Source organism: Bradysia coprophila (assembly GCF_014529535.1).
Source record: "Bradysia coprophila strain Holo2 chromosome IV unlocalized genomic scaffold, BU_Bcop_v1 contig_84, whole genome shotgun sequence".
NCBI classification, from domain to species: Eukaryota; Metazoa; Arthropoda; class Insecta; order Diptera; family Sciaridae; genus Bradysia; species Bradysia coprophila.
The window spans coordinates 5,430,497-5,449,318 of NW_023503376.1; the positions used below are offsets into that span (position 1 = coordinate 5,430,497).

General features: G+C 37.3%; 2 protein-coding genes across 2 annotated transcripts; both read left to right on the forward strand.

Annotated features, from left to right (window-relative positions):
- Positions 1 to 4,777: 4,777 nt before the first annotated feature.
- On the forward strand, positions 4,778 to 6,065 carry LOC119072653. Its single transcript, XM_037177911.1, has 4 exons — positions 4,778 to 4,938; positions 5,005 to 5,361; positions 5,425 to 5,565; positions 5,623 to 6,065. Exons 1-4 carry the CDS (start codon positions 4,936 to 4,938, stop codon positions 5,923 to 5,925), a joined length of 804 nt encoding a protein of 267 aa, XP_037033806.1. The 5' UTR covers positions 4,778 to 4,935; the 3' UTR covers positions 5,926 to 6,065.
- Positions 6,066 to 14,208: 8,143 nt separating this feature from the next.
- Positions 14,209 to 18,070, forward strand: LOC119072642 (transitional endoplasmic reticulum ATPase TER94-like). Its single transcript, XM_037177890.1, has 6 exons — positions 14,209 to 14,455; positions 14,524 to 15,808; positions 15,883 to 16,245; positions 16,308 to 16,906; positions 16,971 to 17,632; positions 17,696 to 18,070. The coding sequence occupies exons 1-6, from the start codon at positions 14,292 to 14,294 to the stop codon at positions 17,998 to 18,000; spliced, it is 3,378 nt and encodes a 1,125-aa protein (XP_037033785.1). The 5' UTR covers positions 14,209 to 14,291; the 3' UTR covers positions 18,001 to 18,070.
- Positions 18,071 to 18,822: the final 752 nt, after the last annotated feature.

The window sequence follows — 18,822 nt, forward strand, 5'->3', positions numbered from 1 at the left end:
AATATGCAAAAAGCTTTTACTAACTTGACCCCAAATTTTTTTTATTCCTCATCGATTAAAGCCAAAAGTTTTAAAATTGGTTCCGGATTTCTCAAATTATCGTGCCAGAAACCAGAAAAAACCAGAAACCAGAATTACTCAAGTTCGTGCTATCAAGCGTTACAGACATCATGTCCGGAGCGATAGCGGAGGACTTGACGCAGTCTAACTTCCAAAAAAAGAACGAAGAAAATTTTTTGAGACGCGGCAACTATATATAGGCGAGAATTAAGGTTTCTTTTCTTTGGCCTGTATCACCACAAATCCTATTCTATCTTATTCGCGCTTCAAATACGAGCAAATCACTCGACTATGTAGGCTTAAAATTGCCGGAGATACATCGTTTTGAAATTGGTCACTTTTCATACAAAATACACCAAATTGACTTTTTCCAAACAATCAAAATCTTTCAACTTACTCTGTATGTTTCTATCTATCTATCTATCTATCTATCTATCGACGGTCGATCTCGGAAACTAGTCAGCCAATCTCCATGAAATTTTGCAGTAGCCTCAGGGTGGGCATAAAAATGAAAATGTGATACGCCATTCCCCCGGGAAAAACCAGAATTTTGTTTTATTGGCCTCGAAGTGGTTTCTGAGTGTGGTTTTCGAGGGTCGGGAACGCGTTTTCGGCTGTAGCTTAGCTGTATTGAAACCTACAGAGGCGTGCGACCCATCAAATGAAAGGTATTCGTAACACGATTCGAACAAAAAAATAATTTAAAAAATCGGGGCTAGAGTTATTAGAGTGACCAAATTTTGAGCTACTCGGGTCAATTATGTTTTTAGAGGTATTTCTTGAATGGTGGCAGATAGAGAGTTACTTTCTTCGGCAAAGTCTCAGAGTTTTACGAGTAGAACAGAGGGACATATGTGAAAAATGTCGAAAGTTGGAAATGGGTGGGTCAATTGAGGTTTTGGAGATATTTATTGAATGGTGGCAGATAGAGAATTACTTTCTTCGTCATATTTTCAAATTTCGTCAAATTTTCGATTTTCGTTAAATTTTCGATTTTCGTACAATTTTCAAATTTTGTCTTTTCGATTTTTGTCAAATTTTCGAATTTCGTCAAATTTTCGATTTTCGTTAAATTTTCGATTTTCGTCAAATTTTCGAATTTCGTCAAATTTTCGAATTTCGTCAAATTTTCGAATTTCGTCAAATTTTCGAATTTCGTCAAATTTTCGAATTTCGTCAAATTTTCGAATTTCTGTTCAGGAACAGACCAGCAAGAAAATTTATCTGCCACATGCGACGCAGATTTTTTTGGTAAAATTTTGGTTGTTTCCAGTCAAATTTTTTTTTAGGTAAAAATTATTTGGCAGATGATGAGAAAAACTAAGCCAGCTTGTTTGAACTAATTGGGTGTAAAATTTAATTTTTGCGTAACGAAGCTGAAAGCGTCAACTCTAGCGATATCATTCATTTTAGAAATTGTATTACAAAGACTGCGTCACACTTTTCTCAAAGAGATTTTTGTTGGGATTTTACACTTCATACATTTTATAAAACCGATCAAAGTGAAGTTCACCAAGTGAACTTCAATACCTATTTTTTTACGTATAATCCTTGACTTTACAGTCAAGGGAATAATGAGAGTGAAAGTTCTTTTCAATGTAAGGTCCCTGACCGTGATGTGCGGATGCGAAAACCTGATCGTGATTTGCTTATGCAAATTTACATGTAAAATAAAATATACCGCAAATCACGGTTATGTTGGATCTTGATTTGCGGTATAATTTGTATGACGCTTCAGATACCTCCAAATATCGGTCTCTATTGAATTTCATATAAAATACCACAAATCACGGACACCATAACGCAAATCTCGATCCAATTAAAAAATTAAACTTAGTTAAAGAAATTCTTTAAATATCGATTAATTTTTGATTAATTGCGAAGCCAAATGTTCAATCTTCATAATAAAGTTTACCATTACTCCTGGATGTCAAAGGATTTCAAGAGAACGACGTACAAAGTTAAAAATTGTCACAATACCACAAATCATGGTCAGGGACCTTAGATAAATGCTCATATATCCTTGGGTAACCACTGTGAAAATGCCGATAGTTATTCAAAGCCATTGTAACTACATCCCCAATATTGGATATTATGAGTCCGGGCAACGAGTGCAAGGATCGAAAACACTGTTTTGCGTTGTAAGCAACCTGATTTGATGCGGATAGATGTATAGAGTTATACTCGAGAGGTGATATGGTGGCGCTCGTGTATAACTCTATGGATAGATGAGTCAACAGTCAACACACTCGTCACCGTTACGTAGGGAGTGTTTCGTGTGTGGTAACTCTACTCCTACCGTACAACACATAAAGACCTTAAAGAGGCGAATCATGTCCGGAGCGATAGCAGAGGACTTGACGCAGTCTAACTTCCAAAAAAAGAACGAAGAAAATTTTTTGAGACGCGGCAACTATATATAGCCGAACATTTCAGTTTCTACCCTTTGGTTTATATCACCACAAAACATATTCTATCATATTCTCGCTTCAAATGCGAGCAAAACGAGCTATCACTCGAATATGTAGGTTTAAAATTGCCAAAGATACATCGTTTTGAAATTGGTCACTTTTCATACAAAATACACCAAATTGACTTTTTCCAAACAATCAAAATCTTTCAACTTACTCTGTATGTTTCTATCTATCTATCTATCGACGGTCGATCTCGGAAACTAGTCAGCCAATCTCCATGAAATTTTGCAGTAGCCTCAGGGTGGGCATAAAAATGAAAATGTGATACGCCATTCCCCCGGGAAAAACCAGAATTTTGTTTTATTGGCCTCGAAGTGGTTTCTGAGTGTGGTTTTCGAGGGTCGGGAACGCGTTTTCGGCTGTAGCTTAGCTGTATTGAAACCTACAGAGGCGTGCGACCCATCAAATGAAAGGTATTCGTAACACGATTCGAACAAAAAAATAATTTAAAAAATCGGGGCAGATTCGTTTGAGCTAGAGTGATTAGAGTGACCAAATTTTGAGCTACTCGAGCGTAGGATGAAAGGACTAATATTTTTGCGATTATGAGAGATAGAGAGTTACTTTCTTCGCCAAAGTCTCAGAGTTTTACGAGTAGAACAGAGGGGCATATGTGAAAAATGTCGAAAGTTGGAAATGGGTGGGTCAATTGGGGTTTTGGAGATATTTCTTGAATGGTGGCAGATAGAGAATTACTTTTCGTCCAATTTTCGAATTTCGTCCAATTTTCGAATTTAGTCAAATTTTCGATTTTCGTCAAATTTCCGATTTTCGTCAAATTTTCGATTTTCGTCAAATTTTCAAATTTCGTCAAATTTTCAAATTTCATCAAATTTTCGAATTTCTGTTATAAACTGTTATAAAAAGCAGTGTTGTCTACACTTCTAAAACGACTGATATCCCAACAAAAATCTCTTCGAGAAAAGTGTGACGCAGTCTTTGAAGTACAATTTCTAAAATGAATGATATCGCTTGAGTTGACGCTTTCAGCTTCGTTACGCAAAAATTAAATTTTACACCCAATTTTAGTTCAAACAAGCCGGCTTAGTTTTTCTCATCATCTGCCAAATAATTTTTACCAAAAAAAATTTGACTGGAAACAACCAAAATTTTACCAAAAAAATCTGCGTCGCAAAGTGGCAGATGTTCAGGAACAGACCAGCAAGAAAATTTATCTGCCACATGCGACGCAGATTTTTTTGGTAAAATTTTGGTTGTTTCCACTCAAATTTTTTTTACAAATTATTTGGCAGATGATGAGAAAAACTAAGCCAGCTTGTTTGAACTGAAATTGGGTGTAAAATTTAATTTTTGCGTAACGAAGCTGAAAACGTCAACTCTAGCGATATCATTCATTTTAGAAATTGTACTTCAAAGACTGCGTCACACTTTTCGCGAAGAGATTTTTGTTGGGATTTGATATATAATGAGAACAGCAAGATAATCACAAGTAAACAAACATTACTACAGTGTTCAACAGCTGATTGCTAGACATGTAAATAATTTACTCCCTGAATATTGTTGCCAAAAGTCTTTGGCTCGAACAAACAGATACATACTTATGCAGATAATTCTCTCGGTCTACGAATTCACACTCATACTGCAAATTCGTAGTTCCCCTCCAAGTGACGCAAATATCTATATTATTAGAGTGAAACTTTCCTCTGCACAATAGATAGATATGCATGAGCATAGCGGGTGATCTTGCGACAATGATGTAAGAAACGATCAAGCTTTCCGCTCTTGCGTTACATAATTCATGAACGACATCTAAGGGTTGTAGCTTCGTTGGACCCGTTGTTATTGTTCTCTAAAGGTTTAGATTTTTGTTTTACGATCGAAAAAGTTTTGTTCTACTTGGATGAGTCACCAACTGAACACAAATCTTCGAAAGTACGTTTCCTTTGAGATTAGATAGCAAGAAATATTCATAATATCGAAGATTCACATTGCAAATAAGAGTGCTATCGTATATTTGCCTAAAGTATTAAGCAGACAACATAGTACGAGTGACGCATATTCAAAAAGATTGTTTTTCATTCAAATCCTATTAGTTAAGTCCATCAAACTGCTGCGATTTTACGATTTTATTTGACATGGTGTTAAGATCCTAGGTGGTTTATAGGAGCAAGTTTTGAAAAGAAATTGTAATTCTTCTAGCACGAGTCACTCTTTATATAAAAGAATTTGAACGCGCTTCACTCTCTAACTCATCCGTGTTCCACTCCGAATATCACTGCGCATAATGAGACGAAATGTGGCATTAGTATTAGTATAGTAATTGATTGTGGACAGTGAAAATATTTACGTTTTTCGTGTAGAAATTCTGGTTTTGAACAGAAAAACTCATTAGATTCTTGAGCTGACAGGCGACTGGGAGCGTATTGCTTTGCTATTGAATATGGTAACTAATGTCGATTAAACTAATTACTCTAGCGAAAAAAACGGTTTGCATTGCTAGTTCTTTTAGGCTGACCGAAGAGAAAAGTTAAACAACAGTCTCCAGTGTCATGTTTGTTTTGAGGACTACAAAGTTAATCATCGAATTTGGCAATGTCAATCCGGGCACTCAATCTGCACAGTTTGCCGAAATCTCTTGTGCGAGTGCCCGTTTTGTAAGGCACCATATCAAGGAACCAGAAATTACGCGATTGAAGACATTGTTAGAGATTTGAATGACCAAAGGGATCAGGATAGCGATGATTATACGTTATGGAGTAAATCGATTGATTCCCAACATAATTGCAGTACGTTTGCACAGTTGATAGTCGACCCAGATGAATTCGAAGATATGGTGGTGGTAGATGTTCCAACAGTAAGACGACCAGTAAGTTAATTTTTTTAGTGTTTTACCGGACGGTGTGTACTCACTCTTTCTCTTGGTCATCAGCGACGAAATTTCCATAATTCTTGGATGAACTGCTCTTCCCATAACATTCCATCGAATATGATCATGGGTGGACGAGATCATGGCAATATACCATTATATATTGGACGTGCGATGCACGGATGCGCTGTACTTCCGGGAAAAGTATTTTCGTTGTTACAATCTTTACGAACGCTCCGCAGTGATGATCCTTCCTTACAGGTTAATCCTCATCACAAAAAGTGTTACGTTGCATGGGGCAGCAAGGAACACGAAAAGACTTATTTTGAGATTTTGACGAACATTTCTGGAACGTGGCTTCCCAATTCTGGTGGAACAATACCGGAAGAGGCTTTCCCGGCAGGACATACCGAAAACGGAGAAACACTTTACATTGGTCGTGCTCACGTTGGAGGAACGCTGGCAATTGGAAAAGTTCATCCGTCGCACGGTTGCTGTTATTTATCGTATGGCGGTAAAGCATACAGTAAACGAAGCTACGAAATTTTCGTATTGTACCCTTAAAAGGGGCATGGCTCTTTGTGAAGTATTCAGCTTATACAGGAGAGGAGATGTCAAGAACATTGATAACTCAGCAAGTTGTTTTTGGTTAAATATAAGGCTAAATGATATTTCTAAATTGGGGTTCGTTTTGGTGCTAATGACCTAAATATATCGATAGTGTTGTCCCCGTTGTCCCGAACAAATCCAGCGAAATCGCGGAAACTTTTGATCTCCGGCTTCTTTTATGCGGATATCGTCTACCGAAATCAATCGCGAAACAATCAATTTCTTTTTGAAAATGTGAGTAATCACCGCATTGGCGGCAGGACTTTCAGCAGTTAACAGAAGTCAACAGATGAAAATGGTAAATTATGTTTCTAGCTATACACTAAGAGTGTCGATTCGGTCAAATGGCCAATAAATGTGGAAATATAGACGAGTTGGATTTTTCCTTTGGATTTAAAGTTAACACCCTAGAAACGGCGAGTGTAATAGCGACAAAATTATCAAATCTACTACTTCATTTTGTCGAATTTATTTTCTAGTGTCTTTTACTTTAACATACATTGGTCTAGATTACCGATATGTCCTAAGATAAATGCTATTCCATTCTAATGTAAAGGGAGCAACGTAGTGATCGGTTTAATAGATTACACGTTCAAATAGCCAAATAGAGTCTTATGGGGGTTTAAAGACTGCGATGAAATATTTGAAGTTGCAATGTTTAAGTGCTCATATTTCATCGTAGATGCTACCAAATTTCCGTAAGACTTTATTTGTAGTGAAACAATATTAAATTACCTTTCTTATGACAGATCTCATAATTTAGGAAGTGGATAGTGTATATGGCTGTATTTCAATGTAGAAATCGTTATGAATGTCTGTAAATGATTGGTAGTGTGTTTGTGGACATGTAATTTGAAATGAAAAATTGGTGCCAGGACGGGAGACGAACCCTCTTCACCTTTCCGGGGCGATGCTCTTACCACTTGAGCTACCCGGCACACTTTTCATTTCAATCTTTGTAGTTTCATTTTGTCAATGCAATGTTGATATGTTGCTATGTTGTTAGTGTGTACGAATTGATTGTATTAGTGTAATGTTAATGTGATGTTAATTGAAGATCCGGTTGATTGAAGATTTTAAACTTCGTCATTCACACCGTTATCTAATCCATTTTTATTATTGGCACCAACTTCATTAGAGTTCACTTCATCCGCGCATGGATAACTGTATACCTTTCAGCTGCCGGAATAGAAGTAAATCTACCACGAAATGGTGGTTTTTGGAAGTCAATGAACATACACTCGCCTTTGATATTGGTAACAATTGCTTTTTGGTTTTCATTGTTTCCAAAAAATATTGCAGAATTTCTTTCTTCGACGGCAATTTCGATCCCAAAATTTCAGAAGTGGTGTTTCCAATTAGATAAACTTTGTTCGATCTTAAACTGTGAGTTGCGCTACTGCTAGAACTCGACGACATAATTTGGAAAGTATAATAGGCAAGGCACGGCGAATTAAATCTTCGGTAAAATTTGAAAAAAAAAATTGAAGAAATGTAAACGGTGTACGTTGATGTAAATCACAAAATGTACTAAAATTCCATTGGAAATCTATGCTATGGTTACTAATTTTATTGGTTTGAATGTTTGTACTACTCCCCGACTACTAATTCAGGTCTTGGTTCAAGGTATAGCAGTGAATCAGCTGAAGCAAATTTGATGAAAAAATCCATGGAGACACGTATGAGGCAACGTTTGACCAGCTGAAAACCGACTGAAGCAAATTGTAGCATATCTATGAAAGCCTCTAACTGTTCAATTTTAATTTGAATGAAAGTCGAAAAACTTTGTTGAACATATTTCAGCGGCCTGATCCGCTAATTCATTGGAGGCCATTGTGTACCGAGATGACGCGTAGTGCACCGAGGTGACGCGTAGTGCACTGAGGTGACGCGTGGTACAATGGCGACGTGTGGTGCAACGGTGACGCTTGGTGCAACGAGATGACTCAAGGTGAGATAAGCTGCACCAATGTTGAGATTTATATTAAAGCAGACATTATTTCTTGTGAGATTTTCGTCCATTGATCTAAGTTGAAATTTAATTTTTTTTCGCCTTGCTCTGTGCTTGCGAGTAGCTCGTACTGGCCTCACATAAATCGGTACCAAAAATACAATTTTCTCTCGAATTAACTAAAATTGGGTTCGTTTGAAAGGTCTTGGTCCGGGCTAGCTAAAAAATAATAATTTTCACATCTGAACGTAGCCGTGGGCTCATGAGCGAGATCTCAAGGTTCGCGGAAGGCCGAAAAATTAGGTTTTCGATTTTTTCTAGCGATGAATCTCTCCCAAAAAAATTTTAAAACATTTCTTTTCTCTAATTTATTACAAAACATTATTTCCTGTGAGATTTTCGTCCATTGATCTAAGTTGAAATTTAATTTTTTTTCGCCTTGGTCTGTGCTTGCGAGTAGCTCGTACTGGCCTCACATAAATCGGTACCAAAAATACAATTTTCTCTCGAATTAACTAAAATTGGGTTCAGGTCTTGGTCCAGGCTAGCTAAAAAAATAATTTTCACATCTGAACGTAGCCGTGGGCCTATGAGTGAGGCTCCAAGTCTCCAAGTAGGCCGCAAAATTGGGTTTTTGAATTTTCTAATGACCAAATTTTTTTTTTAAATTCCAAAAACTGTTTTTTTCCAAGTCTTATAACGAAACAATATTTTGTGTGTGTTTACAACTTCACATTCTTTCCTCTCAAAAATTACGTTGGCTTGCCTGTACTCCAGGCCCCTTTTGGAAAATCTGTTCTACTGCTTGGTTGCAGATGCTATGCAAAGACATAAAATGTCCATAAAAGTAAATGTTTTGCAAAGCAAAATTGTGAAATTTTGATGCTCTGCTTTTAACGTCAAAATTTCACAATTTTGTTTTGTAAAAGATATTTCAAACATGGATAAACAAGTGAAGTCATAAAATAATTTAATATTTTTAGACCCGTACGAAGTACTGGGGTCTTATAGGTTTACGCATACGTTTGTAACACGTCGAATTGGACTCCCTGAGTAAGGGGAAACCTATTGTGGTTGTCCAGAGATGCCAAATCAGCAAGAAAAAAAATGTCCGTCTGTCCGTCCGTCCGTCTGTCTGTCTGCACGATAACTTGAGTAAAACGCATCCGATTTTGAAAATTCTTTTTTTTCCCCGTTTGGTAATGTCAAAAGACAGGCTAAGTTCGAAGATGAGTGATTTTGGATCGACCCCTCCTGAGCTGGGGCCCAATAAGTGCTTTACGGTTTTTCGAAGATATCTCCGGACATTTAAATGCTTTACTCGTAAATGATACATCGAATGAAAGATATTTACAATACCGATCGACAAAAAAAAAGTTCATGGAAATCGGATGACCGACTTGTGAGTTAGACCCCTTGGTGTGAAACAGGCACAGGGCGGCAAGCAGTTTTTGCTTGTAGGTCGGCCAAATTTGAACATATGTCGTCTGTTTTCACTTTATTAGATAGGTATTGACCGTACCAATCAGGGAAAAAAAAGTTTATGAAATTATGTTCTCCGGAGCGTGAGCTAGGTCTCTTGGAGTGAGCTCTTATCTGGCTACTCGGCCGTACAGTGAACGTGGAGTATTTTGTCAATATCTCGAGTAAATTTTGACCGAATTTCATGATTTTTTTTGTTTGAAAGGTATTAACGAATGTAAAGCGTCGGTACTATTTTCGGTTTCCTAACAAAATGGCTGCCGGTGGCCATATTGGATTTTAATAAAAGTGATATATATTGGGGAAAATGGTACTTAGCGAGTTTCTGTTAACATGGTTATAATTTGTTATGTGTGTGGGTTGTTTCAGACATTCCATATATGGACATCTATATACATCTATATTCACCTATATTGAGCTATATACAGGCATATAGAGCTAAATGATAGCATATTCCTCTGTGAAATGTTTATTTACAGTGAAATATAGGTAAATATAGCGGTATATAGCTGTTTAAATAGGAATTTATGAAATTTGTCTTCGTACGGGGCTGTCTATATTGCCTCCGGCAATTTAGTTGCATATGATAACAAGGCAAAGAGTGGATAATGTAAGTGATTTTAAAGGGAGAATAGTTTTTCAGCAGAGAAGAAAATGAAGTAAGAGAAATGAAGAGTTTCACATTAAAGGCTTTTGATACGAATAGGTGTTTCGTACGGGTCGGCGTTAGCTATGTTTTTGGCTGTCATTCATATTCTATTTTGAATACAATAATTAAAGTCGAGGAAGAACGACATATATCGAGTTCGAATGATTAATGTTATAATGTTAATGTTATAAGAATGGTAACCAGGAACTTCATATTAACAATTAGCTGCACTTTACGTCAAACTGATTAAAGCAGTGACAAGTTTCGTAGCCCAAAGGTCACAGGTTCCATTACCCACAGGTGCAGATTTTTCTCAAATAAAAAAAATATTTCAGAATTCATTTCAGATGCCAACACACACACCTCAGCGAGAAATACAATGTGTAAAAATCAGAGTGGACGTGAGATTAATAATACAAATAATGAATACGAGAAAAGAACTCAATTTTTGTTCTTAAGAAATAAGAATGTTATCAGTCACACCTAATCTTAAACATTACCTTTCACAGCTAATTTTCTCTACGTTACCTGTCACAGATAATGTAACGAAGAAAATACATTACCTGGAGACGTACATTACCTGTGACCGCAGTTTAGTTTTCTGTCAGGGAGGTGCGGGAAACGTAAGATTTACAGAAATGTTTTAATTGTTCTAAGGGACGAAAATTTGAGTTTGAATTTATGTATTTACTTTGACAGATTTTATAATCAATTAACAACTTACGGAAAACTGAGAACGTTCCAAAAAAAACCTGACAAATTAGAAAAAAAAGCTTGTATACATTAGTGTCTTACAAAGAGTTTTTACTCTTTTCTCTAAAATCTCATTAATATTATTAGAGAAATTGCAAAATAACAGAAATTTCAGTTGTTCAATGCACAAAACGTTTTTCGTACTTCGACAGGAAATGGATTTTTTCAGCACACGTCCTAATTTAGACTAAACTTAGAACTGGTACTGAAAATATCGTCATTTCCTGGCTTGGTACGAGAAATACTATTCGATAGTAATATTAAGTACCGAATACAGTTTGATTTTTCACACAGTATTCATAATTCCCGCACCTCCCTGTGCAGCTTTACATTACATTAACATTGTACCAGAAATTATTCATAATGTGAAACGTACGAAAATGGATGACTAATTGCAAAAACTTATACTTCGTACATAAATGTAGGTAGCTCATTTTGCAGGTAGAATGTCGTATTGCTATGCAAATTTTAGCGACCAAGGTATGCACGAACTGCTATGGATACTATAATGTCCTATTGGTTAGTATTTATTTTGGGTAAATGTGAACATCCTGTAGATCATTAAAAAAGGTTTCATAAAATTGTGTTTATGTGAAATTCAGTTTCTCTTCGACGGTCGAACCGTTCAATTGTAACAAGTGTTTAAAAACGAACAATTTAACAAATTTTTCACATAAATCTAAATAAATCATCAAAAATAAACAATCAAATCATAGTTTGATTCTTCATCGCATCAATAGGTACTTGAGTAAGCTTCAGACTCATTTTCTTGTCCATAAAAATCTAAAATGTAAAATGAACAATATCGCCGTTCGACGAATTTATAAAAGTTTGAGTTTCTTATCGTCAGTGAAGTTATCTAGAAATAAAATATATGTGTCTGTTGGAATCAAACGTCGGTCTTTTCCATCTGTCAAAAGTGTCGTTTTAAACGTCAAACGAAAATAAATTTTCGAAATGGTCGCAAAATGTTTTATTTTTCCTTAATTCTAATATAAATGAGGAAAAATTAAAAAAATTTGGGTCCATGCCGTTTTTTTAATTTTCGTTTGACGTTTAAAACGTCATTTTGACAGATGGAAAAGACCAACTTTGATTCCAACAGACACATATGCGGGAATAGTGTTCGACTCGGAAAGGGTATTCCCGAACCCAATTGAATTTTTTATACTTGAGTATATGAAGTATAAAATTTTGACAGAACTGGCATATCGATGAATGGTTTAGTAATTTGACAATAATTACCACCAACGCACTTCTAGAAAAAGTGATCATAGTCGACAGTTGTCAAATAGAGTACTATTTTGAATGAAATTGTTTTTTGACAGTGTTTTACAGCTTTACAGTTATATGACGACAAACTGTCAAGTTTCAGTACCCTATTTAGAGTAACGCTCATGAAGATCACCAAAGTATGATCGGATCTTGATTTTATTTAAGAACTAAGTAAAGCTGATGCCTCTGAAGCAAAAGACAGTGAGTTGTAAAAAATTCTTCGCCTATATGTAGCGCTATTGAATGACAACTAAAAACATTGAGCGTCGAACACGTGCTTCCTTGCAATCACATGAGTTTCGATTGTCAATAACTAGCTCACTGCCTCTAGTTTCAGATCAGACGATACATACCGGTAGTAAATATTATCAAATTACTGAGCCGTTCAACAATATGCTAGTTCTGTCAAAATTTTATACTTTATACTCGAGTAATAGTACATTACTGCTATAAGGCTGTATATAAGAGACGTGTACGTATACGAGTGCTTGCGTGAGTTTAGTACGAGTCTCTTATATATATAGCCTTTGATATAAGGGCTTTATATCAGTGAGGTATTTTATCGCAGTAGGCAAACATCTCTTTTTCTAGTGATATAATTTTGCTTGCAAAACCTTTAGCTCTCTGTGTTAAATTGGTTTACTCTTATGTACGTCGTGTATATAGCGCACAATACACACACACCGTATGCGATAATAGTAGATTATTCACCTTTGTCCACATGTTTATTTAGACACTTGGGGAGTTATTGCATGAGCCGAAGGCGAATGTTATAACCCTAAGTGTCTAAATAAACATTTGGACAGAGGTGAATACGCTATTTTATCTACCAACGGCGAAATAATAGCACCTTTTCACTGCTATTATTTCACCTAGGTAGATAAAAAAAATTAAAGTCGGATCGGGAATACCCTTAGCACGTGTTCGCCGTTCAATGTTTTTAGTTGTCATTCAATAGTGCTGCATATAACTGAAGAATTTTTTTCAGCTCACTGTCTTTTGCTTCGGAGGTATCAGCTTTACTAGAAAAATTTTTAAAATTTTTAAAAAATTTATGGTCTCAAGACCGCACTGAAATCGTAAATGAAAACAGTTTACCTATTTTTTGTGAACATATACCTTGTTTTGCGAACAAGTATAGCACATTAAGAGGCACCGGCACTTAGCTAAAATTGTAGCCTACATTTGCGTGTTTCGTATTTCATTTTTGTTAATATCTTTTCATCAGAATCCTTTTTGAAAAATGTACGACCGCAATTCCGACCACGAATCTGTTAGCTTTAAATAAAAATTAGCTTTGGTTGTAGTCGTTTGATCAGCTCTGAGAAAAGTGAGCAGTTTAATGAAATTTTCATAAACTGCTCACCGTTCTCAGAGCTGGTCAAATTGCTGCAGCCAAATCTATTTTCTGTTGAAAGCTAACACATTCGTAGTCGGAATTGCGGTCGTACATTTTTGAAAAAGGATTCTGATCGAAAGATATCATCAAAAGTAAACTAAAATCCTTTATTTAAGAATCGCCCTAATGTATGCTTTTCGGCAAAGTACCGGTGCCTCTTAATGAACATGGCTCCCAAACGTTTTCTCATATTTATACAAGCGGAGTATCGAACGGAACACGAGGATGTCTTTGCATTGGTTTCTCCGAGAAAAACGTTCGGCTCATTAGTATGTTTGGTGACATGTCCGTTATACTGCTTTAATGCAGAATTGAAGGTGTGGTGGTATATGTGGTGTTCAATAATAATGATACTTTTACCCAAGGCTGTATACTTTGGGGAAGGTCACGCAGATCGCCATTTTATTAGATACTCGGGAACACACCTTTTCCATACAAACAAATTCACCAAAACTGAATTTGTATGGCGTGGTGAATTTTTTGTATGAAACGTTGTGTGTAGCCCGCGTATCTGCATCTGCGTGACCTCCCCAAAGTATACAGCCTTGCTTTTACCGTCCTGTTATACTGTTCTGTAATGTCACATAAAAGCAAAATGGAAACCATGCATTTGTATATGCAACACTATCTAGCAAGATCCATCGAGAAAATGCAAAATGAAAATTCTTATAAATTTGAAAATTTTGGACAATGTGAACATCACACATAATTTCCCTTTAATTATTTCAGAATTCTTGAGCAAAACTGTCAACTACCATCTGTACAATAAAGCTGATCTGCAAAACTGAGCTTAACAACTAGCACAACCAGTCATGTTATATCTCGTGGGTAGATTCTTGGGTAGTATTTTGGGTAGTGGTTCGACGAAGCGCAAGCGTCAAGAAGAAGAGGAAGAAGTGAATCAGGAAAGCTGTGATGACAACGGTTGTCGATGTTGCCGAAAGAGAAGAAAACTATCCTGCGAGGAGAATCTAAGGTTGGTTTCTCATATGACGCAACTATTGTGTAGATTGTATTTAAAAAGAAAAAATCGAATCACTTTAGGCCAGAGGAGACTAACACTTCGGAAGAAGAGGAAATCGGTCAAAAATCAAAACACAATGTTCCCGCTACTAACAATACACACAAAGATGCTTCCGGTAGTTCACCTGCTGAGGGAACGTCCACAACAAGTGTAAATAATGCAAACGCCACTGCAAGTATGGATACAACGATTTCATCAAACTCAGGCATTGTTCTCACAACTCGTGTACCAACTGCCGCTGACACTAATGCAACAGCAGAACAAGGCAGCACACCAAATCCAACTACGAGTGTCATCAAACCATCGGCCACCACTGAAACCACCACTGCCAACGACACAGTAGAAGCGATTGATAAACCATCGAACAGCACTGATAAGACAGCCAAAGACTCTGAGACAGTAAAACCGGTTGGTAATCCACCAATTTCAAAAGCTACCGACAAAACCATAGAAGCAAAAGCATCGAACAGCACTGAAACGATAGCCAAAGACTCAAATACAGTAAAAACGGTTGGTAATCCACCAATTTCAAAAGCTGCTGACAAAACCAAAGAAACAAAAACAGACGATTCAAATGTAACAAAAACCCTCGATACGGAGGTTGTACTGAATCTGAGCATCGACGAAAAATTAGAAGTAGACCACGTCAATTACATCCGAGAAGAATTTATCTTTCCACTCGTGAATAGAGAAGCATTCGTATCTGCTGGCTTTTCCATTCAAAGAGGACTTCTTTTGCATGGATCCTCACACGGAATGCGTACCTTCGTTAAAGGATTCGCCAATGAACTCTCGCGCCTTTTTGGAAAGCCTGCACGCATATTTTCGCGTACACCACTAGATCTGTTCAGAAGCTACTCAGATGATGCAGAAAAATTCATGACAAGAATACGAGAAAGTGTGAAGAAATGTAACGAAGATATTCCAATTATCATTTTGTTAGAGGAACTACGGTCATGTTTGTCACATTGTGATGTCTTAAAGTACGATACGGGCAGTTGTTCAGCGCTTGCCGGCTTATTGAAAACATTTTTGGCAGAAAATAGTAAATATCAGAGACTATTCATCATTGCAACAGTAGATGATATGAAAATTCTTCCAAAGCTCTTATTGGAACCAGGAATGTTAAAAAAAACCTTACATTTTCCCGGTGCAGAAAGTGCAGTTAAAAGAAAACAGTTTTTGAAAGAAGCTGTAAAGAAATGGAAGGTACAGCCAGAAGATAAATTGTTGGATGAAATGGCAGAGAAAACTGTCGGATTTAGTGCAGCAGAATTACAAGAATTTGCACAGACGGTACTTTTGGTAATTGTTTTTGTTTTTTTCCTTTCCGGACTATATTTACGAAAAATATTTGATTTTTCCCTTTTGTTTTTCAGTCCACGGTACATGATAAAATGAGAGGGCAGCTAAAAGATTCATGTTCGAAATGTTGCGCGCTCCCAGATTCCTGGAAAGCAAAGGAAGATTTCTTCGAATCCGTCAATCCCACAACTGAGCAATGGGAAAAGATTTTCAAAACCCTGCAGAAGCCTTGCAATAAAAATACGAACGGATGCGCAGTTGCAACAGCACCTTCGTTGGAGAATCCGACTGCGAACATAAACTTTTCGACCGTGGGAGGATTGGATGAACAAATCACATATCTGAGAGAGAATATTATCGTCCCGCTCAAAAATAAAGATGTTCTCAAGGAATGGGGAGTGGAGCCGGTCAAAGGAATCATATTCCATGGGCCACCGGTAAGTTTTTGAAATTCGCATTCATTGTTAATGTTTAAATTAACAAAATTCCAAACTTGCAGGGAACAGGAAAAACTTTGTTAGCTAAAGCAATGGTGAACGAATTGGACAAACTCTTCGAAGACCAGCCTGCGACTTCAGCGGAATCACCCGATGAAAATGTTCCTAAGACCACAGCTGCCACAGCAGTTCCCAAGAAAAAGTACAGCTTCTTTTACCGTAAATCTACGGATTGCTTTAACAAATACGTTGGAGAATCAGAACGAATCCTTCGTGAGCTATTCAGCACGGCAGAGAAACAAGCTCCCTCCGTTATATTTTTTGATGAATTCGATGGACTTTGTCCGACTCGCACGAGCTCTACGTTTCAATTCTATACGAACATTGTGACAACGCTGTTGGGACTTATGGATTCTGTGAAGAGAGGAGATATTCTCATTATTGCTGCCACGAATCGATTGGATTCGTTGGATCCCGCAATACGTAGAGCAGGTAGATTTGATCGAATAGTTGGATTTCCAATGCCAGGGAAAGAAGGAAGAGAAAGCATTCTTGAGGTTCACACAAAGGCATGGAAGAATGGAAATACTAAGGAAATTTTGGAGCAAATGGCGGAGAAGACTGTGGGATACAGTGGAGCGGATTTGGAACAATTGGCTAGGTTAGAAACAATGATCTGGGTTTCCATCTCAAGATTTAAAAACGATTTCGTTATTTTTCCACAGAGGAACACTAATTCTTGGGATGCAAAGATTTCTGGAGAAAAAAACTCAACAACTGGAAATTGTCCCCGAAGATTGGCACACTGCCCTATCGCAAACCAACCCCAGCAATAATTCCGGAGAAATCGCATTTGGTAATGGCTCAACATTTCTGCGACGAGTCCCGGAAGGCGTTAAATTGCTTCTTGAAAGTAACATGACAAAGATTGATCAGAAACTGCAACCAATATTCACTGCTATTGAAGAGTCGGCCAAAACTAATTGCAGCGGAGGACTTAATTCATTCCTAATCTCGTCTGGTTCGGAAAATAATGACGTCGATAGGTATCTGGTACCACTTCTGCTCACGGAATCCAAACTCTTCAAGAACGTGGCTCCATATACCCTTGATCTGTCTGATATTCGGACGCTGACAAGGAAGCAGGTTCAATCTACACTGGCCCAGTTGCATTCTTCGCCGGATGGAAAGATTCCGTTGCTTTTTATTCCTCAAATTGAGGTGTTCATTAAATTGAAAAATAGTGAAGCGAATGCTGGAGGTATTGTGGATTATGTACTCGCTCAACTCCAAACGATCAGAGGAAAGAATGTGCTACTGCTGGCCACAAGTAAAGTGACCTTGACAAATATGCAACAAAACGAAGAGATGCTCACCCTCTTCAAAGGTATAGTTTGGCCAGATGCAACGATCAAATTTGTGCTATACAAAAACACAATTTCTCTTGCAGATGTTGAAGGTTCAAAATGTCATGAATTCATGCGACCGTCGCTTCAGGATTTGGCATCCTTCTTCAAAGCGAACACACGATTGGAAAAAGAGTTCCCGAAACAACTGGAATGTGCCGTGAAATTTGGAGAGGGTAAAGACGTGGAAACTTTATTGGATCTGAACGCGGAAGTGCAACGCATACTACAGCAGAAGGAAGGCGAAGAAAACAAGACTGACAAATTCATTTCGGAACAATTGACAGCTCTATTGAACGCTTTCAACAATCATAAGAGAGGACAGAATCACCTTGACCTTTACATTTAGTAATAATTTTTGTTTTCTGTTGAATTATTAATACAAGAAGAACTGATACCCACGAATCATGATGAGACTCTCCTTCCAAATAAATAATGCAAAGTTGAATGCGGTGACATTATTGATCAGCGTTCTGAAAAAATAAAACCATTCCAACTTGGTTTCGGTGCTAAAGGAGGTGCAGAAGCAATAATACACGCTGTCCGATCATTTGTTTCCAATTCATACGATGAACCAATGATACTCCTGAAATACGATTTCTCAAACGCCTTCAATGAACTTAAACGACAATACTTATTGGACGAAACGAAAAACATTTGTCCGAGCCTATATCCGATGATGAGACAAGCTTACGGCAGCTTCACTAACTTATACTTCAACCATCAAGTAATTTTATCCAGAAGAGGGGTCCATCAAGGAGATCCATTAGGTCCAGCGGGTTTTTGTATCGGAATTTCAAAGCTAGTCCACTCATTGTCATCCCGTTTAAATGCATGGTATCTCGATGATGGAACAACCGGAGACAACTTTAAAACTACCATGGAAGATGTTAAACGTATTAAAGACTTCCGAGAGGTTTCAGGACTGACACTTAATCCATCGAAGTGCGAAGTACATTTCATAAACGCAACCAAAGAACGGAAAGATGCCATGTACGCTGCTATATCGGAAGAATTACCCGGCATTCGTCTGATGGAAGAAGTTGATCTTCTTGGATCGCCAATACATAATTCATTAATTCCAAATTTCATTAAACAGAAAAAAGACATTGTACAATCGATGTGCGAAAGACTGAAACTCCTAGATGTCCACCCCGCATTGTGCCTGTTC

Bases quoted from the DNA above. Each gene is read 5' to 3' on its own strand.
- LOC119072653 (XM_037177911.1), top strand. The intron at 5,362-5,424 runs GTAAGTTAATTT...CTTGGTCATCAG, and splicing joins TTCCAACAGTAAGACGACCA to CGACGAAATTTCCATAATTC. The intron at 5,566-5,622 runs GTATTTTCGTTG...CCTTCCTTACAG, and splicing joins GCGCTGTACTTCCGGGAAAA to GTTAATCCTCATCACAAAAA.
- LOC119072642 (XM_037177890.1), top strand. From the start codon at position 14,292: ATGTTATATCTCGTGGGTAGATTCTTGGGTAGTATTTTGGGTAGTGGT. The intron at 15,809-15,882 runs GTAATTGTTTTT...TTTGTTTTTCAG, and splicing joins TTGCACAGACGGTACTTTTG to TCCACGGTACATGATAAAAT. The intron at 16,907-16,970 runs GTTAGAAACAAT...ATTTTTCCACAG, and splicing joins GATTTGGAACAATTGGCTAG to AGGAACACTAATTCTTGGGA.